Source organism: Helianthus annuus, chromosome 9, assembly GCF_002127325.2.
Source record: "Helianthus annuus cultivar XRQ/B chromosome 9, HanXRQr2.0-SUNRISE, whole genome shotgun sequence".
Classification (NCBI taxonomy): domain Eukaryota; kingdom Viridiplantae; phylum Streptophyta; class Magnoliopsida; order Asterales; family Asteraceae; genus Helianthus; species Helianthus annuus.
The window spans coordinates 44278773-44306469 of NC_035441.2; the positions used below are offsets into that span (position 1 = coordinate 44278773).

The window sequence follows — 27697 nt, forward strand, 5'->3', positions numbered from 1 at the left end:
TCTTGTACAATCAAGAAGTCTTGTGCGATTAGACTTCTCGTAACAACCAGATCCATTTGTGCGATCAAACAACTAATTCCTTGAATCATGCCAATTAGTTACATAACATTCAACAGTTTCCATGTTTACATTCTATCAATTAACACAATCACCGATTTCAACCATTCCTTTATTCGATCAAATATGGTTCTTATCCTTAAATTGCATATGCACCCTAATCATAATCCAATCAACAAGAACAGTAATCATAACATTAAAACATATTAGTAGGCATCATGAATCATTAACTTACATCCGAACAAGTCAATTAATTTATCCAAGTCGGTTCTAGCTTATCATCATCATACAAACAATCCGAATATAGGATATGGTGGCCGATTTATATCTATTATTGCTTTAGATTATTTTCATACAATCCGATTCAACACATACATAATCATTCACATCTTACAACATGATAACACATCACTCGAATCACATATATAGCAAGAATTACTAACCATAACAGCCGATTAACCACATAATCACATCACAGCCGATTATATATATACATCTATACATCCGATTCTAAGTCTAGATCATAAGTTGCATTCACATATTTTGACCAGCCTAAATCGATCAACAATCATCATGGAATTTATCATTAAAGTACTAACCGATTAGAATCAAGCCAAGGGAGAGAGATCCAACTGAAAGACAAGATCTTCGACTGCCAAGGGAATGCTTGCCGTCGGTTTCGTGAGGGAGAAAGAGTGCTAGGGTTTTGTGTGTGTTGTGATATTTTGCAACAAATGAGAAACAACCTCCTAAGGTTGTGTGTATACACGTATAATGAAGTGGGCCGAACCCAATTTGGGCTGCCCTAGGTTCGGATGCAAGGAGTGTAACCCGATTGAGCTTGTGCGATTGGGTGAGTCTTGTACGTTTCGTTCATGTTGTGTGGTTTGAGTTCATGTAACATATATATACATACACATAACATATCATGTATACATTCATTAAAACACATATCACATAATCATCCACTTAGTCAATCAAGTTCATATGGTCGTGTCATGCTCATAAACGTTACACAAAGATAGGTTCAGAATTCCGAGTTGTCACACGGGCCGTGTGGGCTGAGCACGGCCCCGTGCTGAACTTGCTGTAATGAAGAAAAAATGTCGGGAGGCTCTGTTTTTGTGCATGGGGTATGGGTTCAAGTTTCCCTTAGTAACCTCCATCATCCCGAGTGTATTTTATTCCTGAAAATTAAAACTAAACTAGAAAGCATAAAATTTAATCTAAACTAAAACTAAGGATAGTTCCGCGGAATGCCTCCATGGTGCGCCACGTTTATAAGGGTCCTTGGATAGACCCAAAGTCAGTCATATGCCTCCGTGGTGCGCCACTCGGCCTTATGAATCCTTTATCGAGCAAGTCTTGAATCTGCGACGTTAATTCTTGTAGTTCCGATGGTGCAAGTCGGTATAGTGCTTTTGCTACGGGTTTCGCGCCTGGAACCAATTCGATTCCGAACTCTACCTCCCGCTCAGGCGGTATCCCCGGTAGATCTTCCGGAAACACATCTTCAAAGTCGCGTACCACCGGTACGTCTCCTATCTTCAGTGACTCTTTCTCGGGCTCATTCACGTATATCATAAACGCCTTACATCCATGCTTCATGAGCTTGTAAGCTTTCAACATCGAGAATATTATAGGATTACCGCCTTTTTCGCCATAGATGGTGACGTGTTTTCCACTCGGAGATGTTAACTTTATCTCCTTACGAAAACACACGACCTTAGCGTGGTGCTGAGATAGCCAATCCATCCCAACAACTACTTGAAACTCCCCCATCGACATTGGGATTAAATCTATCAAGTATTCCTCATCATCGATGCTTAATTTGCATCCTCGACAAACATCACAAACTATAAAACTTCTGTTGTCCCCTATTTCAACTTCTAAGGGCACAGATAATTTCGTCAATACAAATGAAGGATGTCGAATAAATCCATGTGAAATAAAGGATTTATTCGCACCCGTATCAAATAATACACGTGCAGGAATCGAGTTTATTGCGAATATACCTGAGACCACATCGGGTTCTGTTTTCGCTTCAGCCGTTGTAAGTTGGAAGGACCTGGCCTTCGCCTTCGAAGCTTCTGTTGGATATTCTTTAACTTCTTTCTTTCCAACTAAGTCTGGGCATTCAGACTTTTGGTGGCAGGGTTGATAGCATTTGTAACAAACGGAGACTTTACCCGGGCATAAAGATGTCGTGTGCCCCGTCTTCCCACATATAGGACACGGCTTGTCTTTGAAGCGGCACTCACCCTTGTGCCCTTTTCTACACACTTTGCAATTTGGTGACCCACCATTCACATCCGCCTTCTTTCCTGATTCAACAGTTCGAGCTTTCTTTGTAGGGCTCGGATTCACATCCTGCGCCCTTCGTTCGCCCCTCTCAATTTGCCTCTTTAACTCGATCTCCCGCTCCCGGGCGGTGTTAATGATCTCTGTGAGGGTTTCATACTTTGATGGAGTCGTGAACTCCCGGTATTCAGCACTCAACATGTTGTAATAATAATATATCTTTTTCTCTTCAGTGGTGACTAACCCGTCACAAAATCTCAGCTTATCCATAAAGATGCCCGTGATTTTATCGATTGCTTCACCCTTTTGTCTTAACTGGATGAATTCTTCCTTGATTCTATTAATAACCGCCTTGGGTTAGGACTTCTATAAATGAATTCTTTTATGGGAGTTTGTTGAGTAGCAAGGCGGAGCATTCTTCGCTTAAATTAAATAATTCCATTGATTCAGTTTTCCTTTTGTGAGTGAGAAAGTCACTCATAAATTTTGAATATTTAGGCATTTGGGTTAGGACTTCTATAAATGGAATATTAACATGCAATTGTTTTAGTAAATTTATGAATTTTGTAAATTGCTCATTGGTCTTTTGGCGAAGTAACCGACCAGGGTACGGTACCGGGGGATTCTTGGTAGGCTCTTGATTTGGTGGAGGAGCCGTCTCTTGTCGGGGCGTTGATGAAGTTGCGGTTTGTTTGGACGGGCTCTTTTCAGTTGGAGGTAGCGAAGACTCCTCGGGACATACGGTACGGTTTCTCAATGTGATGAGATGTACTTGCGCCTTTGGGTTAGTTTCGGTATTGCTGGGTAATGCGCCTTGTGGTCTCTCGGAGAAATTTTGAGCTAGTTGATTTAGTTGTTTTTCAATGTTTTGAATACTAGCTTGTTGATTTCTAAAGTTCGATTCCATTTGTTGAAATCGATCCGAGTTTTTCTTTTCGGTGTCGGAGATGAGGCGAGAGATAGTATCTTCAAGCCTCTTTCGTCCCCTTGTTGTTGTTGAGAGAAATTTTGTGACTCGTTTTTTGGTTGTTGAAAGTTTGTTCGCTGGTTTTGATTTTGTTGGTTACTACTATTGTCGGTTTCTCTCCAACCAATGTTAGGGTGGTTACGCCATCCTTGGTTGTAGGTACCCGCTGGCGGACCTAACGGCCCAGGTCTATTATCAATGTAGTTTACCGTTTCTGTTTGATTATCCATTTCTTTCATACAACTCCAATTTTCATGTGGTCCACCACACCCTTCACAAGCCATAACCGAGACCGTTTTTACCATTTCTAACTTTTTGATTTTTGAAGAAAGGGCCTTGATTTGGGCTTGCAAAGAGGTGCTCTCGTCAACCTTATTGGCGCCCGGAGCAAAAGATTTTGTGCCTCGGGGAGTGTGCCACTAAAAATAATTTTGATCAATTTCATCTATTTGATTATAAATTTCATTTAGGCGACGATTACCTAGAAGTCCCCCGAAGCTAGAGTCAAGTGTTTGTCTTGTGTGTGGCAACAACCCATTATAGAAAGTGGATACTTGTTGCCATACCGCAATACCATGATGAGGACACTTTCTTAGTAGCTCCTTGAACCTTTCCCAAGTTTCATATAAGGATTCCCCGTCCTCTTATGAGTATGTATTAATTTCAGTCATTAATTTAGCCGTTTAAGAAGGAGGGAAATACTTATACGAAAACTTTTGGGCTAGTTCATCCCAGGTGTTTACCGATCCAACTGGGAGGGTGTTAAGCCAAGCCTTAGTTCGGTCTTTTAGTGAAAATGGGAACATTCGGAGGCGGATGGCATCATTAGATGCTTCGTTGATCCGAAAAGTATCACATATTTCCAAAAAGTTGGTAATATGTAAATGGGGATCTTCGTCCGCAAGCCCGTGGAAAGTTGCGGAGTTTTGGAGCATTTGTATCAAATGTGGCCGAAGTTCGAAGTTGTTGGCATCGATATTTGGTGCATTGATAGCGGCGCCGAGATTACCTACCGTAGGCCGTAGGTAATCCATTAGAGTACGTTGATCCGCCATTGGAAGTGGGTCCCCCGAAACTTTCTCTTGATTTTTAGCTTTAAGTCTTTTTCTTAGAAAGCGTTTGGGTTCGTCTAGAGGCTCTTTTATGTCTTTATTGGAACTGTGGCTCATGCACTGCGTAGGAGGTTCAGGTGTGGAGCCTGGGTTACAAGTCCTGCGATAAAAACAGAAAAGATTGTTGGTTAGAAGTTTCACCAAGGCCCCGTGCTCAGCTGAACACGCCCCCGTGGTCGGAGTTACAGTGATTTTTTCCGGATCCCTGTTACTGGGGAGTTCAACACGGCCCCGTGCTGCACCAACACGGCCCGTGCTCAACTCTCTGTAACTCGGAAAATAAAAAACTACCAGTAATGATGTTGGGCACGACCCGTGTCCGACTAGGCACGGCCCCGTGCTGAGCACTGCAGAAACTGGAAAATCTAGAAAAATCCTAAAAAACAGGAAAATAAGAAAAACAATTTGACCGCTGATTCCTAACTTTCTTAAAATCCTTGTGTCCCCAGCAACGGCGCCAAAAACTTGATGCGTGTGTAGCGTGATATAAGTTATATTTTTAAGCCCTTTTTAACACTTTAGTCAAGTTTTAAATTTATAAAACACGATATTTGGTAGAGGATCCTATAAAAAGTGCCCAAAGTGTGAGAAGTGTGAGAAGTGTATTATAACACTATATATAATACTATATAACACCATATAAACACCGTATAACAATATGTAACAACATATAATACTATATAACACTATATAACATTATATAACAAATATAACACTATAGTTTGTCTGATAGCATGTCTATGATAGATGTATAGTGTTATATTTGTTATATAATGTTATATAGTGTTACATAGTGTTATATGGTATTATATGGTGTTACATATTGTTATACAGTGTTTATATGGTGTTATATAATATTATATATAGTGTTATAATACAATTCTCATACTTTAGGCCCTTTTTACACTATCCTTACCCCTCGATATTTTACTAACACTAAACACACATATGGACAAGTGCACCCATCGTGAGAGTAGTATAGTGTTGGTAAGATACCAAGGTCATCCAAGGACACAAGAGCTTTTAATACTGATTTATGATCAACGTCTAATCAAATCAAAATTTTAGAAAAAGTTTTAAACATGAAAATAAAAAATAAAAACGTTGAAAATAAAAATAAAATAAAAACAGATAGACAAGATGAATCACTTGGATCCGACTCGTCTTTAGTGTAACCTTTGATGATTTCCGCACTTTTGCACTTTTTAGGAGATTATCTTAGTTATAGTAGTAGGCCCCTCTTTTGAAGGTGACGTTACCCTCAACCCAGTAGTTTGAGTCAGTAAGGATACAATCCTAAAGGGTCGAAATATTGAAAGATAATTAATTAAGTTATTAATGCGTAATGTGGTAGGCCCCCCTTTTGAAGGTGACATTACCCTCGGCTAAGTGGTTTGAGTCAGCAGGGATACAATCTCAAATAGTCGGGTTAATGTATTAATAGTAGTTTACATATGAGGGGATCAAGCCATTCGCACCCTCGCCATCCAATACCAGTGGGTATTGAAGGAGGTCCTAATAAGCTTGACCCAGGTCCTTGCAAGATCTATACACTGAACAAGGCAATAACCTTACCAAACCATTCCCTTAACCCCCGAACAGGTAGCCAACATATCTCTATATAGACCGTAGAGATATGAATGCTGTAAATCTTTTATTTTATATAGACAGTAAAATAACGCCAAGACACTATGGACAAATGATAAGGTTTTCACCTTCAACATAAGAAACTAGTTATTGTCACACCCTGGCTTTGCGGAAGCGTGGGTTAATTTGGTGTGACTTCTTAATACCATAGCTTAATCACAACCAAGCTATATGAATTTAAGACCATGCAGATCATCCATTGATTAAAGTCTTCAAAACAAAATACCACAACATTGTCGTAAGGCGTTGACACATGCAACGGATATTACAACCTGCCAAATGAAAACATTGTTCTTAAGACACAACCACAAACTTAAAATAAACACCGTTTAAGACTTGCGACTCGTCCAGGTAAAAGTCGCAATCCCTAAACGTGGATGATCCCATAACTTTGACGCAGCGCGGAAGCGTAGCATACCGTGCCAAAATCCTTAGTTCCCTGAAATACATGTAAGTTGGAAAAAATCAACAAAAATGTTGAGCGAGTTCATGTGTAGTGAGTATGTAAAACCTGTGTATGTATAAAAATCCTTGGTATGTAGCAAATAAGGAAATAAAGAGATCACCAATGGTTTGCAAGACCATTGATATGTGTGATGTGCAGTAGGAAGACTCAAACCTAGCAGATTTTTGCGTCGGGTACAAAGTCACCCAAAGGTCCGTTCTGATGGGCCTGGGGCTGGGCTCGCTACACCCAGATAGATCTACCGCTACTGTCCCTCAGTCTTACTCTGAGGATTAATGGCCTTCAGTTCACGCCTACCCACTCACATGATCTAAGTAGTAACCCTCCTTACGCTAATCATACCATGTGTAAAAGTACTCGTAATCATAGTAACATGTATTTCACCCCCGCAGTTTTAGAAAACTGAAAACAGTTAAGAGAAAAAGGGGGACATGAACTCACTGAAGTGCGTCTCTAAAAAGTATCTCCCAGAAAATCTGCTGTGCGACGACCTACACGTACTAACTTCTATTAGACGGACGGTCGTGCCTTAGTTTATGGTTTAATGTCTTTGGGGAATAGTTAGGCAACTATTTCGTGTTTACACTTCGTAGTTGTTTGGTAAATACATTCCTTCCCAAGGAGGGGGGTTTTAATACATGTGCGTTTGTATAACTTCGAAATATATTATTAAGTCTCACTTAAAATATATTTTAATTCTAACTCCAAAATATAAATATTTTCCCAAAAATATTATATTTTATTCCGTATAATTTTTCCAAAATTAATATCCTTGTCAAAATACACACTTATGAGTATTTTCTGAAAATACGTAAGTTACGTTGTAAGGTTCGGGTGGTATTAATAATACCGGTGTAACTTAAATATGATGACGCGTTCGTATTATTTTAGAGCCATGAGTATTCAGTAATATTATTTTTACCCTAAAAATAATATTTACGTAGTTCACAAAATAATCATAAAAGTCTCACAAGTTTTATTCTAGAAAATATATAATAAATATATATTTATCAAGTTTTATTTTGTGAAAATCCCACCTCCGACACTTGCTTATTTTGTAACAAAAATCGTGGCGAAAGTTATTTGGGAAAACAAGTTAAAAATTATATTCATAACACTTGTGATAAAAAATATTTACAAGTGTTAGATTTTTGGAAAAATTTTGCCAGAGTTTCCCCTGTAACTGGAGGTGGCCACGCTTTTAAAGCGTATCATTTTCTTTTAAAGATTCAATCAACAATGTTTCCAACATTAACCAACAATGTTTCATCATCAAAATAGTCAAAATAGATATAAATCGCAAAACACATGAACTTGTGGTTTGTGTAAGATATGTAGTAACTTTCCCCATATTTTTAGTAGATCTTTTTATGAAATCGGTTTCTTGAGAATCTTGTTTTTAAAGAAGATACATCTTTACAACTTCTTGTCAAAAATTACAAAAATAATTCTTCGTTAAAACTTTTTTGTTACACAAGTGCCTACACACTTATGTGTTCACAAAAATCACCTTTATTGAGGAAAGATCCGGCTTTAAAAATATGATTTCACCTTACACTTGGTTTTTCAAAAATACCACTTGTAGATCCTTAGATCTACTAGTTTAGAACTCCATTTTATAAGAAAAATTGTTTTTACACAAGTTCATGTTTATGTTTGAAAGGGTTCGTCATCTAATAACTTTACGACTTAACATCTGGCTAGTTCATGTTTCATGAACATGATCTAGCGCGGTTTGATGACGATCCATTCCCATACTAGCAATCAACAACAATAAATAACCATAACAAAACTAGTTTCAAAAGTTTTACACCATTGTTCATCTATTAACCATCTTGTTCATCATTTAAGTAGACTTTTCGACTTTGATCTTGTATGTTCATGGTTTTCAACCGACAAAATTCTTACTAACAACTTTAGAATAGATCAAGAAGGCGTTTAGAGTCACTTACTACTAGCTCGAGGCTAGGGAAGAAACTAGTCGAAAAACGAGTGGTTAAAAGCGCCGTAGAGAGGTCCTTGGCAATCCGCAAGCACCGGGCTTCCTCGTATGTGACCCTTCACACTTGTATATAAGTAGAATGCCTTGAATGAAATTGAAAGGTGGTGGTGGTGTGGCCTATGTCTTCGGCCGTAAGTCCAAGAGAGGGAGAGAGAAATCAATTTTTTTTTACAAAGTGTTGATGTAAATGAATTGTGATCTTGCACGTAATTAAATAGTCCATCCTCCACTATTAACCATGAGGTAAAATGCCATCTTGATATGGAACACACTTGATTAAAATAATCAAAAAGTTTATGGAGGGTGTGTGTTCCTAGGGGAAATCCGATCGGTTGGGGATGGGGTAGGCATTTGGTTTATTTTGAACTTGATAGATAAGTGATCTAGTTGGATTAGTTGGTGACTAATTAGTTACAAGATTAGTGTAATAGTGTATTGTAATTTATAACGGGTGTTAGGGTATTCGGGGACCCTAACTAGCTCAGAAAAAGAAAAATAGTGTCAATGACAATACTTTTATGTTCCGGGTAAAGTCCGGTTGTTCGGTTGGACACTGATCCGTTAAAGTGCTTAATAAAGCTTTAAAGTGTCTTTATTATTATTTTTAGTGACGTAAGGAATTCCCGACACTTTGGAAAGTGTCTAGTATTATTTTCCCATGTTTTTGCACTTTACTAGTTTGCTAAAATGCTGAATTTTGGGTTAACGTGCAGAATTTTGTGTTTAAAACATGTTTTAGGCACATCCGGTCACTATAACTATCACCTAGTGACGCAGTTCTACAACCCTCATTTCCCTACACTCTCTACTAGTGTAGTAAACTATTCTCGGCTCATACAGGCCTTAGAGGCAGTGTCTGCCTAATGCTGGCTATATCAGCATGTTTAATGGGTTATCTGTTCATTGTGCTACTGTGCTTTTGTGCATCAAGTTTGTCACTAAAGTTCTATATGTAAATAATGGAGTGACAAGTAAATAAAGTATGATGCATGTAAGTGTACGTATCAGAATTCATGTAGCGGTTTATTCACAATGTAAGCAAGCACAGTATTTAAGCAGTAATTAAATATTAATTAAGTCGTACGGATACCTGGTTTGGTGAGGGTTGTCACATTCTCCCCCCGTTAGAAAAATTTCGTCCCGAAATTTTAAGTTCTGCTTGTAGTTGCAGGGTTTTTGGGAAATAAGTAGGGGTACTTTTCTTTCATTCGGTCCTCATGCTCCCAGGTGTATTCAGGACCGTGCCTTGCGTTCCAACGTACCTTGACGAGCTTGACAATGCTCCGACGGATTTTGTTCACTTTCCAGTCTGTAACCTCGACCGGTTCTTCGACAAAGTGGAGCGTGTCATCAATATGAATCTCGTCTGTGGGAATGACAACAGTATCTTGCGTTGGACTTTTCTTTAAATTTGATACATGAAATGTATCGTGAACACTATTCAATTCGGCAGGTAGATCCAACTTGTATGCAACTAACCCAATTCTTTTTAGAATCTTGAATGGACCAATATACCGCGGGTTCAACTTTCCACGCTTCCCGAAGCGTGCCACACCCTTCCAGGGTGATACTTTCAACAAAACCATATCGCCTACCTCAAACTCTAGAGGTTTCCTTCTTCGGTCCGCGTAACATTTTTGTCGATCACGAGCCACCTTGATGCGATCTCGGATCTGTGCGATTTTATCTGTGGTTTCCTGGACCGTATCAGGACCAACCAATTGTCTATTGGCCGCATCAGACCAACAAAGCGGTGACCTGCACTTGCGTCCATATAGAGCTTCAAATGGCGCGGCACCAATACTGGTGTGGTAGCTGTTGTTGTATGAAAATTCGACCAATGGTAAATGCTTATCCCAGCAACCGCCCAAATCCATGACACATGCTCTCAGCATATCTTGCAATGTCTGTATCGTTCATTCGCTTTGTCCGTCGGTCTGTGGGTGAAACGTAGTGCTCAGATTCAATTGTGAGCCAAAAGCTTCTTGGAAGGATTGCCAAATCCTTGATACGAACCTTCCGTCTGTATCAGAGATGATTGAGAGAGGCACTCCATGGCGTGTAACGATTTCTCTCATGTAAATTTCAGCTAATTTGCTCGTGTTATCCTTCTCTCTGATAGGTAAGAAGTGCGCAGATTTCGTTAATCGGTCCACTATTACCCAAATAGTGTCATGACCCCTTGGCGTTCTAGGCAACTTTGTAATAAAATCCATTGAGATTTGTTCCCACTTCCATTTGGGAATCTCTGGTTGTTGCAGAAGTCCCAAAGGCTTCTGGTATTCTGCTTTAACCTTAGCACACGTTAAACACTTACTCACGTAAACATCAACGTCGCCTTTCATCCTATGCCACCAATAATAATCTTTAAGATCCTGGTACATCTTATCCGCTCCTGGATGGATAGAGTACCGCGATTTGTGAGCTTCATCAAAAATAACTTTTCTCAAACCACCAAACAGAGGAACCCAAATCCTTTTCATAAAACATAATGTTCCTTCCTCGTTTGGCACTAATTGCTTCTCCATCCCACGGAGATATTCTTCTTCAATGTTTCTTTCCTTAAGTGCTTCTTTCTACGCGGCACGAATACGCAGAGAAAGATCTGTTTGGATAATCATCTCCAAAGCCCTAACCCTTATGGGCTTGATCCGTTCTTTTCGACTTAGGGCATCGGCGACCACATTCGCCTTCCCTGGATGATACTTAATTTCGCAGTCGTAGTCGTTCAACAACTCAACCCATCGTCTTTGTCTCATATTCAACTCCTTCTGGTCGAATATGTGTTGTAGGCTCTTATGATCTGTAAAAATTGTACATTTCGTACCATATAGGTAGTGTCTCCAGATCTTTAAAGCAAATACCACTGCGCCTAGCTCCAAATCATGTGTGGTATAATTCTTTTCATGTACCTTCAATTGGCGTGACGCGTAACCTATAACTTTCTGGCGTTGCATCAACACGCAACCCATGCCTTGACGCGAGGCGTCACAGTATACCACAAAATCGTCAGTACCTTCCGGTAGTGCTAAGATTGGCGCATTACAAAGTTTATCTTTCAATAGCTGGAACGCTTCTTCCTGTTTGATTCCCCAATCAAACTTCTTATCTTTCTGCGTGAGGAGTGTCAGTGGCTGAGCGATTTTTGAAAAATCCTCAATGAATCTTCGATAGTAGCCAGCCAAACCCAAGAATTGTCGAATCTCGGTTGGCGTCTTTGGGGTCTCCCAACTGTTGATCACTTCAATCTTGGTGGGTTCCACATGAATCCCATCTCCATTTACCACATGTCCAAGAAATTGGACTTCACGTAGCCAAAACTCGCACTTCGAGAATTTGGCATACAACTGTTCCTTTTTCAGCAACTCCAGAATGGCTCTTAAATGTTGTTCGTGTTCGTTCTTCGTCTTTGAATAAATCAGAATATCATCGCTAAACACAATCACGAACTTGTCCAAATACGGCTTACAAACTCTATTCATCAAATCCATAAAAACTGCAGGTTCGTTTGTCAACCCAAACGGCATAACTAGGAACTCGTAGTGTCCATAACGAGTCCTAAAGGCTGTCTTCGGGATACTTTCCTCTTGTATCTATAATTGATGGTATCCTGATCGCAAATCGATCTTTGAATTAAAGCTTGAACCTTGGAGCTGATCGAATAAATCATCAATTCTTGGCAGAGGGTATCTATTCCTGACCGTTAGCTTATTCAACTCCCGGTAGTCGATGCACATTTGAAAACTACCATCCTTCTCCTTGACAAATAAAACCGGAGCTCCCCAAGGTGAGAAGCTTGGTCTGATGAATCCCTTGTCTAACAACTCTTGAAGTTGTGTCGACAATTCCTGCATCTCTTACGGTGCAAGTCTATAAGGTGCCCTAGCTACAGGTGCGGCGCCTGGAACTAAGTCAATGTGAAATTCCACTTGCCTTTGGGGTGGAAATCCTGGAAAGTCCTCTGGGAAGACTTCCGGATATTCCCTCACGATAGGGATGTCTTCGATTTTCGGCTCAGCAGCTTTCTTGTCCACGATGTGTGCCAGGAAGGCAGCACATCCCTTTTGTAAACACTTTCGCGCTTTCAGGTAGCTGATGATTCTTAAAGGCGTATCACGCTTTTCCCCATGAACTACTATTGTTTCACCATCTTCGGTTGGGATGCGAACGACCTTTTCGTGACAAACTATCTCAGCCTTGTTACTCGATAACCAATCCATTCCTACTACCATGTCGAAGCTCCCCAGCTGGACTGGTAGTAGATCCAAAGCAAACTCATGTTCTCCCAACTCGATTACACAACCTCTGACCACTTCATTGGCTTCTACTAACTTTCCATTAGCCAATTCGATTGAGTACGGGATATCTAATTTACTAGCGGCTAAACCAAGCATATTCTTAAACTCTAACGATACGAAGCTATAATTGGCACCAGTATTAAATAAAACGGATGCAAAGCGTTGGTTTACAGGGAACGTACCAGTAACACATTGGGATCCTGGCGCGCTTCCCTCGCTTCGATATTGAAAACTCTTCCCCGGGCTTGGTTCAATTCTGGGCAGTTCCTCTTATAGTGTCCAATGTCACCACAGTTAAAGCAACCTGGTCTTTGCCCGTTTCCACCTCCATTTCCAGCTTGATTGTTGTTGTTTCGGTTCGCATTACCAGCCTGATTCACATTGTTCCCTCGATTCCCATTTCCTCCATTGTTCCCTTGTGGGCGATTCCCAATACCACCACGATTATTGTTTCTATTTCCAAGTCCTCCTTGGCCTACCCGGCCAACTGTGGCCCAGCAAGTTTCCTGTGAGTGACCAGATTTTCCACAACCTTCGCATACTTTTGACCCACACCGGCTAGAATGGTGACGCTGGCAGGTGTTACACTTGGGATGTGTACCCATATATCCCTTTCCTTTCTTTCCAGTACCAGCTGTAGCTTGGACTGGTGCGCTTGGTGCTCCTTTCTTGCCATCACTGCTTGTGCCTTGTTTGAAGTTCGAGAACTTTCTTTTGTTACCCCCGGACAACTCTACATGAGTCTCCTTCTTCTTTTGCTCAGCATCAGAAAACTTGTTTAGGCGGATAGCCTCCTCAGTAAGAGCCACGCTCAGATCAATTGCCTCAGTGATTGTTGCCAGTTTTGAAGTGGTTACCATACGTATGATTTGAGGAGCTAAACCCCAAATGAAGCGCTCAATCCGCTTGAATTCTGGTGTAACCATATAAGGTACCACATGTGACAAGTCGTGAAACCTTTGAACATAATCCGCGATATTGGAGCCTTCCATCTTCAAGTGCCAAAATTCAGTCTCCAACCTTTGAATTTCAGTGCGAGAGCAATACTTTCTTCGCATGAGCTCTTTCAGCTCGTTCCATGTCATTGCGTATGCAGCGGCTTCACCAAGTGTTTGAACTTGTAAGTTCCACCAAGACAGGGCTCCGTCCAAGAATAGCCCAGAGATGTAAGTAACTTGCTGATCTGGAGCGCATTTGCTCATTCGGAGAACAGATTCTGTCTTCTCGGACCATCGAACAAAAGCAACAGCACCTCCGGTGCCATCAAAGTTGATAGGCTTGCAGTCTAGGAACTGCTTGTAGGTGCACCCTGCACATACGTTAGAATATACAAATGGCTTTAGCAAACTTGCTAAAGATATCCAATTGAATCATGGTATGCCTTAATGACTTAGTATAACCATGAGGCGGATTGTTGTTGCCATTGTTGTTTGAATTACTCCCGCTAGTTCCTCCTTGTGAGGCTGCGTACTGCGCAATGGCGGCCACGATGACCTGCTGAAGTTCTGCCTCATTGGTAGGCATGCGTGTTTGATGTCTCGGTGGCATCTTCTAAAAGATGGTTCACGTTGGTCAGGTCATAGTAGGTAAAGTGTACGTATATAACAATAGTACTAATACACAACATCTCATGTCAAAATAAACCAAACACACAACATCCCATGTTATAAATAAATCAACCACATAACATCTCATGTTATAGAACATAAATAATCAATCAAACATCACATGTGATGAGAATACTGCGATTGCATTGCCATAAATCGAGACCACAAAGTAAAGTTTACAAGTACATATCTGTATCATACACATCAACGACTAAGGGCTACATCACCCCAGTCCAAAATATCAAATCAATGTCAACAATATCCCATATACATAACAACAAAAGTCAGGATTAATATGCAGTCTCCAAAAAGTTATGCAGTCTGTGCAATTGCCATCTTCTCCACAAAAGTCCACCCGTGTCGTACCAAAATAGCCCTGCGCCGATGGCGATGGAGGAGGGGGAAAATGAGAATAGAACAGTCGGCACATGTGAAGCCAATCCTCCTCCATGGCTCGGTGAGAACGCAAAAGATACGCTAGCTGCTGCTCCTAAGTCCAAAAACGAGCAGCAGAGTCTGGAGATAATGGACGAGGAGGGTGGGATATCGCAGGGTGAGTCTGGCCCTGGCACTGGCATGGTGGTCGTTGTGCTCTCTCAAGCTCCTGCACGCGACGTGTCAGTGCCTCCTGCTGGATCATGAATGACCTGAGAATGTCCTCTACAGAATAACCCATGTGAAAAGGATGATAGGGATCGGATTGTAGCATGATGGGTGGTGATGTCCAAAGAAAAGGCTCACTAGCCGGAGCAAATGGTGGCACAGTAAACGGTGCAACAGGGGGAACAACAGTATGATCAGGGATCTGCGGTACGAACTGATCTCCTCCGGTCAGAAAAGGTGCATGGCCGAAAGGCTGACGAGAAGAGCCCTCTCCAGGACGTGGTGGAGGGATCTCCTGGAGAAATGTGATGGGCAGATCTGCGCGATGCGCACCAGCAGTGTGTGTGGGGAACAAGGGTGCATCAAGAGGAGCTGAAGCAGGTGCTGAAACAGGTGTAACTGGTACCACAAAAGGTGGGAAATCATCATCATCCTCTATCCACCCATTCCAGGTGTGCGCATAACGGGGGTCAACATGAGTCGCAAAGAGTGCATGGTCGGGCTCTAGAGGCACTAGGTCAGGTAGAGGGGCAATAACAGGATCAGCGAGTATATCAGCAATGTGAGGGGCATCAACCTGAGCATCAACAGCATGCTCATCCTCCAACAGTGGAGCAACAATAGGATGATCATCGATAGGTACATCAGCAATCAAAGGATCAACAACGGGTACATCAGCATGAAAAGGGTCATGCTCGAATACGGGGTCTGGAGCATCTACTGGCTCGGGGGCCACAGTAGGCTCCTAGTCGTCAAACTCCATCTCGAAATCTGCAGGATCAGCAAACGCAGGGTCAACTGGGTCCTCCATGGGCTGATCTAGGTGTATAAACTCAATGTCCTGGTCTGGATCGAACCCAGGTGGGAAGACGGGGTCGGAATCCTCATTAATGTCATGATCAAACGCGAAACTCGGGGCAGGGGCAGGTGCAGCAGACGATGCCCTACCGGGTCTGTCTCATGAGAATAGTGTTGCGCGCCCTGCGCGTGCGACGGTGTAGATGCCACAGACTCGAAAGAGTCTGGGACAGGTGAATGGGCAGGTGACTCCTCAGCAGGAGCATCTGCGAGAAGCAAGAGATCGTCGGCAGCTATAAGGGCCTTACCCTCAACGTCATCCTCTAGTGGCTCCTCGTCAAACAAATCGACGTCATCATCAGCGACTACGTCAAGAGGCATATCGATAACAGGGTACATGGCAAGGGGTATGGGAGCAGGGATCACCACAAGCGGCAAATCCCCAGCGATGGGGCCATCAGCGGGCTCATCCACGGCATTGGGTAGTGCAAACGGCTGGAAATCATCGTCGTCTGTGCTGGTGGTGTCCAAAGTATACACCTCTCGCTCCGATGACACTCTGTCGTCCGATACTACGGGTATATGGTCAGTGGTGTCTGACTCTCCTGTGCCGGATAATGCCATAGCGTCTGTAACACAAACACACATATTTACAAATAATCAATCACATAGTCAGGTAAGCACATTAGTCATCAATAAACAATCAAATAGTTCTCCTAGTCCCACTAGCCTCCCAGCCTCCCAGACTGATCTTCCTAGTCCCACTAGCCTCCCAGCCTCCCAGACTGATCTTCCTAGTCCCACTAGACAATTCTCCCAGCCTCCCAGACTGACTCCCTAGTCTCACTAGACAACTCTCCCAGCCTCCCAGACTGACTCCCTAGTCCCACTAGACAACTACCTCGGCCTCCCAGACCGAGCCTCAGCCTCCCAGACTGAGCCATAACTAATAAATAAAAATGTGCTCAACTTTTATTTGTAAAAATGTTTTGGATCTGGACTTAAGTGGTATGCAGTGTAAAAATGTTTTCGTGAGAGCCCTAGTGATCATAGTCTAGACTCGAGAAGGAATCCTAGTTCGCTATGATCAGAGCTCTGATACCAAGCTGTCACACCCTGGCTTTGCGAAAGCGTGGGTTAATTTGGTGTGACTTCTTAACACCATAGCTTAATAATAACCAAGCTATATGAATTTAAAACCATGCAGATCATCCATTGATTAAAGTCTTCAAAACAAAATACCACAACATTGTCTTAAGGCGTTGACACATGCAACGAATATTACAACCTACCAAATGAAAACATTGTTCTTAAGACACAACCACAAACTTAAAATAAACACCGTTTAAGACTTGCGACTCGTCCAGGTAAAAGTCGCAATCCCTAAACGTAGATGATCCCATAACTTTGACGCAGCGCAGAAGCGTAGCATACCGTGCCAGAATCCTTAGTTCCCTGAAATACATGTAAGTTTGAAAAAATCAACAAAAATGTTGAGCGAGTTCATGTGTAGTGAGTATGTAAAACCTTTGTATGTATAAAAATCCCTGGTATGTAGCAAATAAGGAAATAAAGAGATCACCAATGGTTTGCACGGCCATTGATATGTGTGATGTGCAGTAGGAAGACTCAAACCTAGCAGATTTTTGCGTCGGGTACAAAGTCACCCCGAGGTCTGTTCTGATGGGCCTGGGGCTGGGCTCGCTACACCCAGATAGATCTACCGCTACTGTCCCTCGGTCCTACTCTGAGGATTAATGGCCTTCAGTTCACGCCTACCTACTCACATGATCTTAGTAGTAACCCTCCTTACGCTAATCATACCATGTGTAAAAGTACTCGTAATCATAGTAACATGTATTTCACCCCCGCACTTTTAGAAAACGGAAAACAGTTAAGAGAAAAAGGGGGACATGAACTCACCGAAGTGCGTCTCTAAAAAGTATCTCCCAGAAAATCTGCTGTGCGACGACCTACACGTACTAACTTCTATTAGACGGATGGTCGTGCCTTAGTTTAAGGTTTAATGTCTTTGGGAAATAGTTAGGCAACTATTTCGTGTTTACACTTCGTAGTTATTTGGTAAATACATTCCTTCCCAAGGATGGGGGTTTTAATACATGTGCGTTCGTATAACTTCGAAATATATTATTAAGTCTCACTTAAAATATATTTTAATTCTAACTCCCAAATATAAATATTTTTCCCAAAAATATTATATTTTATTCCGTATAATTTTTCCAAAATTAATATCCTTGTCAAAATACACACTTATGAGTATTTTCTGAAAATACGCAAGTTACGTTGTAAGGTTCGGGTGGTATTAATAATACCAGTGTAACTTAAATATTATGAGGCGTTCATATTATTTTAGAGCCGTGAGTATTCAGTAATATTATTTTTACCCTAAAAATAATATTTACGTAGTTCACAAAATAATCATAAAAATCTCACAAGTGTTATTCCGGAAAATATATACTAAATATATATTTATCAAGTTTTATTTTGTGAAAATCCCACCTCCGACACATGCTTATTTTGTAATAAAAATCGTGGCGAAAGTTATTTGGGAAAACAAGTTAAAAATTATATTCATAACACTTGTGATAAAAATATTTACAAGTGTCAGATTTTTGGAAAAATTTCGCCAGAGTTTCCCCTGTAACTGGAGGTGGCCACGCTTTTAAAGCGTATCATTTTCTTTTAAAGATTCAATCAACAATGTTCCCAACATTAACCAACAATGTTTCATCATCAAAATAGTCAAAATAGATATAAATCGCAAAACACATGAACTTGTGGTTTGTGTAAGATATGTAGTAACTTTCCCCATATTTTTAGTAGATCTTTTTATGAAATCGGTTTCTTGAGAATCTTGTTTTCAAAGAAGATACATCTTTACAACTTCTTGTCAAAAATTACAAAAATAATTCTTCGTTAAAACTTTTTTGTTACACAAGTGTCTACACACTTGTGTGTTCACAAATATCACCTTTATTTAGGAAAGATCCGGCTTTAAAAATATGATTTCACCTTACACTTGGTTTTTCAAAAATACCACTTGTAGATCCTTAGATCTACTAGTTTAGAACTCCATTTCATAAGAAAATTTGTTTTTACACAAGTTCATGTTTATGTTTGAAAGGGTTCGTCATCTAATAACTTTACGACTTAACATCTGGCTAGTTCATGTTTCATGAACATGATCTAGCGCGGTTTGATGACGATCCATTCCCATACTAGCAATCAACAACAATAAATAACCATAACAAAACTAGTTTCAAAAGTTTAACACCATTATTCATCTATTAACCATCTTGTTCATCATTTAAGTAGACTTTTAGACTTTGATCTTGTATGTTCATGGTTTTCAACCGACAAAATTCTTATTAACCACTTTAGAATAGATCAAGAAGGCGTTTAGAGTCACTTACTACTAGCTCGAGGCTAGGGAAGAAACTAGTCGAAAAACGAGTGGTTAAAAGCGCCGTAGAGAGGCCCTTGGCAATTCGCAGGCATCGGGCTTCCTCGTATGTGACCCTTCACACTTGTATATAAGTAGAATGCCTTGAATTAAATTGAAAGGTGGTGGTGGTGTGGCCTATGTCTTCGGCCGTAAGTCCAAGAGAGGGAGAGAGAAATCAATTTTTTTGCAAAGTGTTGATGTAAATGAATTGTGATCTTGCATGTAGTTAAATAGTCCATCCTCCACTATTAACCATGAGGTAAAATGCCATCTTGATATGGAACACACTTGGGTAAAATAATCAAAAAGTTTATGGAGGGTGTGTGTTCCTAGGGGGAATCCGATCGGTTGGGGATGGGGTAGGCATTTGGTTTATTTTGAACTTGATAGATAAGTGATCTAGTTGGATTAGCTGGTGACTAATTAGTTACTAGATTAGTGTAATAGTGTATTGTAATTTATAATGGGTGTTAGGGTATTCGGGGACCCTAACTAGCTCAGAAAAAGAAAAATAGTGTCAATGACAATATTTTTATGTTCCGGGTAAAGTCCGGTTGTTCGGTTGGACACTGATCCGTTAAAGTGCTTAATAAAGCTTTAAAGTGTCTTTATTATTATTTTTAGTGACGCAAGGAATTCCCGACACTTTGGAAAGTGTCTAGTATTATTTTCCCATGTTTTTGCACTTTACTAGTTTGCTAAAATGCTGAAATTTGGGTTAACGTGAAGAATTTTGAGTTTAAAACATGTTTTAGGCACATCCGGTCACTATAACTATCACCTAGTGACGCAGTTCTACAACCCTCATTTCCCTACACTCTCTACTAGTGTAGTAAACTATTCCCGGCTCATACAGGCCTTAGAGGCAGTGTCTGCCTGATGCTGGCTATATCAGCATGTTTAATGGGTTATCCGTTCATTATGCTACTGTGCTTTTGTGCATCAAGTTTGTCACTAAAGTTCTATATGTAAATAATGGAGTGACAAGTAAATAAAGTGTGATGCATGTAAGTGTACGTATCAGAATTCATGTAGCGGTTTATTCACAATGTAAGCAAGCACAGTATTTAAGCAGTAATTAAATATTAATTAAGTCGTACGGATACCTGGTTTGGTGAGGGTTGTCACAGTTATTAAAGTCATTAATACAAAACCAAATAAAAAGTGCGAAAAGATTAAAAATCAAAAGTACTACACTAAATGCTTGTCTTCACCAAGTGATGTAAGAGACTTAGGCAAACATGGCCTTTGATTGTCAAGAACTCTTACTATCAATCTTGGATCCCGAGACTACTACACACACTCTATGATGGATGATGGATGATGGTGGTGGATGTGGGTTGTACTGGTGGTGGAGTGTGGGTGAAGTGGGAGAGAGGTGGTTTGCCAAGGGATGCCTTTGAAGTGAACCAAGCACCTCTATTTATAGCCTGTACAGAAGCCCGAACACGGCCCCGTGTCCATTGGGCACGGCCCCGTGTCCATCCACTTTCTCTTTCTTCATTAATTGCAATTTGTCTGCATTAGCTCCACACGCCCCTATGTCCGCTGGGCACGGCCCCGTGTGCAGAAGCGTATCTGTACTATCAAGATTTGTTTGGATTCTGCGAATCTTAGCGTTGACCACGGCCGTGTTGAGCTGGACACGCCCCCGTGTCGGGAATAGAAGCTTCTAAAGCTTTATCCTTTCTGCAGACAACTGGGCACGGGGCGTGTTCAGCCTTCTATTTGCTTGTTTTTGCGTGGGAAGATGCTGTCGAGGGGTCGGGCATGCCACGTTTGTTCCTTTTCTTGTATTTATGTTAGATTTGCTGCATATTTGTTCCTTTTGTTCATTTACGCTCATTTAATCCTAAAAATACAAAAGGAAGACAAAAGCACACTTTTTCCAACATTAGTACTAAAAAGGGTTAGTTTTATGCCTCATTTGATGTAGTTTATATGTTGCATTTTACACACTTCAATAGCATATCCCAAGTATTGAATTTTCAATGGAATTTCATTGAAAGCTGTTGTTTTGTTTGAAACACACATGAGCAGGGTATGGAATATAAATTCCATGGGAGGTGGGAAATCTCCCTTTTGCAAAGTAGCTTTAGTCATTTGTCCCACATACCCTATTTTGATTAAATCTGTTTGACACTCATCTTTAGGAAAAGAATTTTTACCTGTATGATCGTTCATCTCAAAAACCTCAGATATGGTTTGTGGTGTGATTGAAACAAGAATTTCACCTACTTTTGAGGTAATGGCCTTAGGCTTTTTGTCTTGAATTTCCAATGTTGCATTTTTCCAAAAATCTCGTAGGGTTTCTTGATAGACGGGTGCGTTGCAGGTCAACAAAGTTTTGTACTTTGAAGAAGAAAGAGCATCGATGATTGAGTGGAAATCTGTGTTTTTACTTGTTTTCTCAAGTGTGCATAGATAATTATGAGGGTTTTTTAGAGCAAGAGCCATGGTGATTCAAAGAGATTTGTGAGTCAAAGAAGAGGAATGGAAGATGGAAACCATTTTTGAAGGAATTTTGAATTCGATACGGCAGTGTAACCTCTGATTGGGGTTTTAATCAGGGTTTTATAAAGTGAAAAGTGCATGCTGGCGTGGTAGCGGTTACAAAGATCGGATGGCTAAGAACTGTCCACATGACAACCTTTGATAAAAATGGATGACAGTTGTTTAGGGAAACCACTGATGGACAATATCAGTGGTTGACAACAAGAAGAATGTGAACAGTGGTTGTTTTTCACTATCAGTTGAATGTCAGCAGTGATCGAAACACTGATGTTTGGTCAATTAGTGGTGAGCATGAATAATGAAGGAACAGAGGTTGTTTTTCAGCAGTGGATAGCGTTTAACAATCATATGTTTGAACTAATCAGTGGATGTAACAGACTTTTAAGAATTTAATGAAAACTTTCATTTTGAACTATTTCTAAGGATGGATTTTTTACTTTCTAAAAACATATGTTAATGCATTAAATGTCTATCGCCTTCGTCAATCAAAATCGTAGTAGAAACCGAAGAATGCTAGACTTGATGATGTTACTAGTTAGTAAAGGCAAGGTGGCGATTGTGTAAATAATGAGACTTCTCATTATAACCTTGTGCCTATAAATAGGAGCCTTAGGTTTAAAGTTAAAGATTTTGGCTCATTTGTGATTTTAGAGATTCAAGTCTAGAGAGAGGAAGTTTAGAGAGAGAAAGTCTAGAGAGAGAAAGTACTCTCTACGTGATTTTTGCATTGTACACGTCATATCTTTCAATAGATTCACGGTTCTAGCACGTTATTGTGTGTTCGGTCACGCACGTTCACGGATTCCGCACGTCGAACGTTCGTTACGCAATCGAACGGTGTCAAAACCGGTCCAACAATTGGTATCAGAGCTAGGAGCTCGATTGCACTAATCAAACACATTGATTCGTACCCGATTTCAGCGATTTCAGATCCGAGTTTCATCTAATTCTTCATTTTTTCACTTTTATCACGGTTTTTACTGAAAAACGTAAAATTGAACGTGTTTTTCCGGTCCAAATCGGCTAAATTTTTTATATGTTGTGCGAAAACACCTGATCTATAACCCTACCAAGTTTCAGATCCAAACTCCTAGCCGTTTAGGAGAAATCGAAGTTTTTCGGTCCGTTTTCGCGTCAAAAATCTGTGGTTTCGCTCATAGGGTTCGCTCATAGTGTTATAAACCAGGTTTCGCTCATTTGTCATCCTAGTTTCGCTCATTTGAACCTACTGTTTTCGCTCTTGTGTCACAACAAGATGTTTCGCTTTTGTGAACAAGAGGTTTTGCTTTTTCGTCAGTTCAGTGGTTCCGCTCGTATGGTCCAATAGAGTTTCGCTTATCAGTCATCTAGGTGGTTTTGCTCATAAGACATCACACTGATTTCGTCTGACTTGTCATCATTGTGTTTGAACATTTAAAGATTGTCGGGCATTTAATTAGCTGCATGTGATTTAGAGATAAACGGCCACACGGCATACTGAATTTACAAAGGACGGTTCAATCAGTTTGATATACATTTTAAGAGTTGTCGGTATAGTGCAAGTGAAGGCCCAATCGATTTTGTTGAAACAATTAAAGTTGTCACGAGACCTTGTCATATGTGCATGTGATTTTTGAGTGTTGTCGGCCATTAACATTGAGTCTGCATGTGTGAAATTTGGTCCAATTGGAAATAGAATAACATCACAATCGTCGGCCATCTTCATTCATAACCCATGTGATTATTAAGTGTGATGTTACGGCCCAATGAGAATTCGTTTAAAAATAGTTTGTCGGCTGAATGTGATCATTAATATCAAACATATAAGGCCCAATCAAGTAAAAACAGTTGACAGTCACTATTAGTAAAGGCCCAATCATAATTTAGTCACAATTTTGTCGGCCCAATCACATGTCTTGAACAAGAGTTTGGCCCAATCAGTGTATAATCATAAACTTTGACTGAATATAGTTCGGCCCAATAGGATTGTGTTGTGAATTGTAGTTGTCGACTTAGTGGGTTTGAAATTCATTAATATCACCGTCCCATGTGATAAAGTTGATTCAACATGATTGTAATTCATTAATTTTGTATTGCATGTGATAAAATTGATCTGATCTATATTGTGGTGGCCCAATTATAGTTGCTAAGTGTCTGACGTTTTAATTTTTGTCAAATCATTAACTAGTCGGTCAAACTAAATGGTGTTTTAATTGATAGTTGTCGGACATATTAAGTGAAGAAATCAGTTTTGTTAAGTCAATGGCTTAATGAGAATTGAACTTGTCATTTTAGTGGTCGGCATTTTATTAGAATTGATTTGGTGTAAATTGTTATTGACCAGATTTGTTTTGAATTGATAAATTCATTAAATATAGAGGCCCAATCACAGTTTGTATATGTTAAGTGTTTACGACCCAAGTACATCGTTTGATTTTTAATTGTTGAAGTCTTATTGTGTGGCCCAATCAATCAGATTACACGGTTTGATTTCAGTTGGGGAAGTCATTTGAAAGGGTCAAGGTAGTTTGAAAGTGAATTCTGTGTCACATAGTTTGAATTTGATTACTTGTTCACAAGAGGTGGTTCAGTCCCAGGTCGTGTGGTTTTGTCAGGTCGTTTGATTTTGATCCGGGTCATAGCAGTTTGCACGGTTTGACAACTTAAAACTCAATTCGCATCAAATCCAGTCCACACAAAATATTCACCAGTCCGAGTATCAGTTTGATTCATTTGTTTTGATAGTGTTTAAACTGATAACTGATTGTTTATTTGTTTGTTACAGGTGATCCGAGGTTTTTGTGAAGCATCAGATACACGCACGAGCGAATCTTCACCCAATCTGTTGTCACCGGTTTATCAGATATTCATCTGATTCATTTGTTTTGAAAAAGAGATTGAACGGATTTTAGAGTGTGTGAATTCTCGTATCATTCGAAAATCTGTTGTTGTGTATTTTTCATTACCGAAGCATGGATTCTGATATTTATATTGCAATGAACAAATTTGATAATTTTACAGGTATCAAAGGAGAGTCTACAAAAGAATTGATTGACAGGTATTGCCTTCTAGTTGTGGAGATGGGGAGATTGAAGATAACCAAGACCAATGAGGAATTGAAAGACAAATTGGCAAACACATTGCCATATGATGAGTGGAGTACTTACTTGATGATGTTGAAGAACAATTCAAACTATGAATTTCTCAACCTTAGTGATTTCGTCGAGAAGATTCTAGCTCAAGAACTTGAATTTCAAAAGATTAGAAAATTGAAGTCTGATTCAGGAGAGAAGAATCATGAAGTAGCAACCGATGAAGTAAAAGTCAAATCTGAGGAAATTTGTGAGAAACTGAAAGTTGAAAATGATAAACTGTTGGGTAATTTGAAAAGTTTGACATCAGAAAACAAAGTTTTGAAAGAAAAAGAAAAAGAGTTTGAAAGCAAACAGAAATTTTTAGAAGATGAAGATTTCTGGATAAATCTTGAAAACAAAAAGTTGAAAGAAAATGCAAAAATTGTTGAAGATAAACTGAAAAATTTTGAAAATGAAAAATTAAAAATGGAAATAGAATTTCAAAGTCAAATAAAAATTCTTGAAGATGGGAGAGATGTGTTTAGCAAAAACAACATCGAAAAGCAAAAATTGATAAATTCTCATCTTCAGAAGATTATTCAACTTGAAAAAGAAGGTGAGCAAGCTCGAAAGAAAATCAACGAGCTTGAAACGAAATTGAAAGGTTTTGTGACTTCTTCAGAGTATTTGAATATTCCATGTCCAAAACCGATCAATTCTGTTCCAATAAGTGACGATGTCACAAACTATGACAAAGTCGTAGTTGAAGATTGTGATGAGAAATCTGATGATGAAAATGAGAAAAATGAGAAAAGAAAAATATTTTTAGAATTAAAAGAAAAATTCAAAAATACTGTTTTGCAATCTACTGAAATAGGTGAATTCTCAAAGCAAAAACTTGTTAAGAAGATTGTAGAACAAAAACAAATTGTTAAAAAGCTGAAAAATGTTCAAAACAAAAATAAAAGCTCATCAGTTCGATCATCCAATCGTGATAAAAAACCACAAAAATTGGAAAATCAAAACTCACAAAAAGTTGGTAATAAGTGCTGCAGGTTTGACCACAGTGCTCAAGCGTCAAATCAAGCTTATAGGAGAAGTCATGAGTACTACAAATCAAATCAGTGTTATGATTTGAGTGTTTGGTATGATAGTGGTGAACGGTACAATAACAGAGTGTGCTACAAATGTGGTTTTCAAGGACACATTGCTGTTAACTGCCAGAGTAAGAGTTTTGAAACGAGGAGATGCAATGAATGTCGAATCATAGGTCACATTGCCAGAGATTGCCCAATGAGATCAAATGAAAGATCGAGGGCTATATCTCAGAAAAGGGTGATAAAGGCAGTCAAAGTCAAAGAAAAGCCCAAGGAACTGAAAGTTTCAGAAGAGAAAGTCAAAGAACCTAAAGTTCAAGAAAAGAAAGTGAAGCTTTCACAAGGGCAGAAAGACCGACTGAGAAAGAAAAGAAAGAAAGCAAGGGAGTATCTTGAAAGGATTTTGTCCTCGGGTACATCAGGAAAACCAAACAGCAGTTCTGATAAATCGTTTTGCTTTTCAAAGAATGATAAATCTTGCAAAACGAATTCATCAGATACAAATCTGAGGACAGAAGAGAAAGTAATTTTGAAGAAAGACAAAGTTGTTAATCAGAAGATTAACAAAACAAAGAAAGTGAAATTCTCACTTCTTGGCGATGAATCTGTTTCTGTGAAAACAAATAAGCCACATTCAGGCAATGAATCTGGTGTGGTAAAGCCAGAAGAGCCATTTGTTGAGGTAAAAGTTGATAATTCTGGTTTAACAATGGATGATGCAAACTTTCCACCATTGTTGAACAAGAATTCGAAATCACCCAAGGACCGTCAGGCTTGGGTGAAACTGTTTAAATGAAAAACCTGACTTGCTGGAACTCCCAGGTTGGTAATTGGGGGTAGGAATCGGCATCGTTCTTGAGAAATTCACAGGTTGGTAACTGTGACATTTCGAAGTTCAAAAGACTAATCAAGGACATTAAGTTGTACTTGATTTATCTTTCCGACAAGTGATTAAAGAAGAACAATGTGATGAAACCCCAAGATTGTGAAAAGTCAAACAAAACTAATTTTCCGAAAAAACCATTTTGATTAAAACAAACTTAAGTGTTTTGAAATCATAATGGGAAAATAGTTTGTTGTCAGGGGGAGTTCTGATTGTTTACGCCAAATGGATGGTGAATTGAAGCGATTTGATATCAGTTTGTCACGTTTCTTGTATAGTTTGTTTTCAAATTTTCATTGAAAATCAAAATTGAAATATATTTTGATTTTAGGGGGGAGAAAAATTTTAAAAAAAAATTTGAAAATTTGAAAATGTCAAAAACATTGAAAAAGCAAAAACAAGTTTTGTTGTAAAAAAGAGGAAATGATAGTACATCAGTTAGACTATCACAGCACGCTAAAGAAATGAAATGTAAAATGTGATAAACGGTCTTACTAAAGATGTGACGATAGGCTCAGCTAGACTAGTAAATTTGTGATAACGATACAAACTTAAATGAAAAAGTCTAGTTCTAGTGGAAAACATGGTTGAAAGCATAGTACTTAGTTTTGTCCTTCGTGATTGTGTACCTACTCAGTAATCGCTGAATGCCAAAAAGCATAAAAACTGGTTAAGTTTGTGAACTCACAACTTTGCTAAAAAATCGCTGTGATTGTGCACTTCATTTTGCAAAGCTTTAAACTTGTTTTATTTCTTTATTTTGTTTAAGCATTGGACATCCTCTGCGTATACGTGAGTATCGACCTGGATATTATTGCCTAAACGT

At 39.6% G+C, this 27697-nt stretch overlaps 1 protein-coding gene and 1 non-coding gene across 2 annotated transcripts; one reads left to right on the plus strand and one right to left on the minus strand.

The window, feature by feature from the left end:
* Positions 1 to 1238: 1238 nt before the first annotated feature.
* Positions 1239 to 2628, minus strand: LOC118481712. Its single transcript, XM_035976921.1, has 3 exons — positions 2073 to 2628; positions 1585 to 1946; positions 1239 to 1244 (listed from the first exon to the last, which is right to left on the minus strand). The coding sequence occupies exons 1-3, from the start codon at positions 2626 to 2628 to the stop codon at positions 1239 to 1241; spliced, it is 924 nt and encodes a 307-aa protein (XP_035832814.1).
* Positions 2629 to 3895: 1267 nt separating this feature from the next.
* LOC118482377 lies at positions 3896 to 4002 on the plus strand. The gene has a single exon (XR_004868418.1). It is a non-coding gene; the product is annotated as a small nucleolar RNA R71 (small nucleolar RNA).
* The last annotated feature ends 23695 nt before the right edge of the window (positions 4003 to 27697 follow it).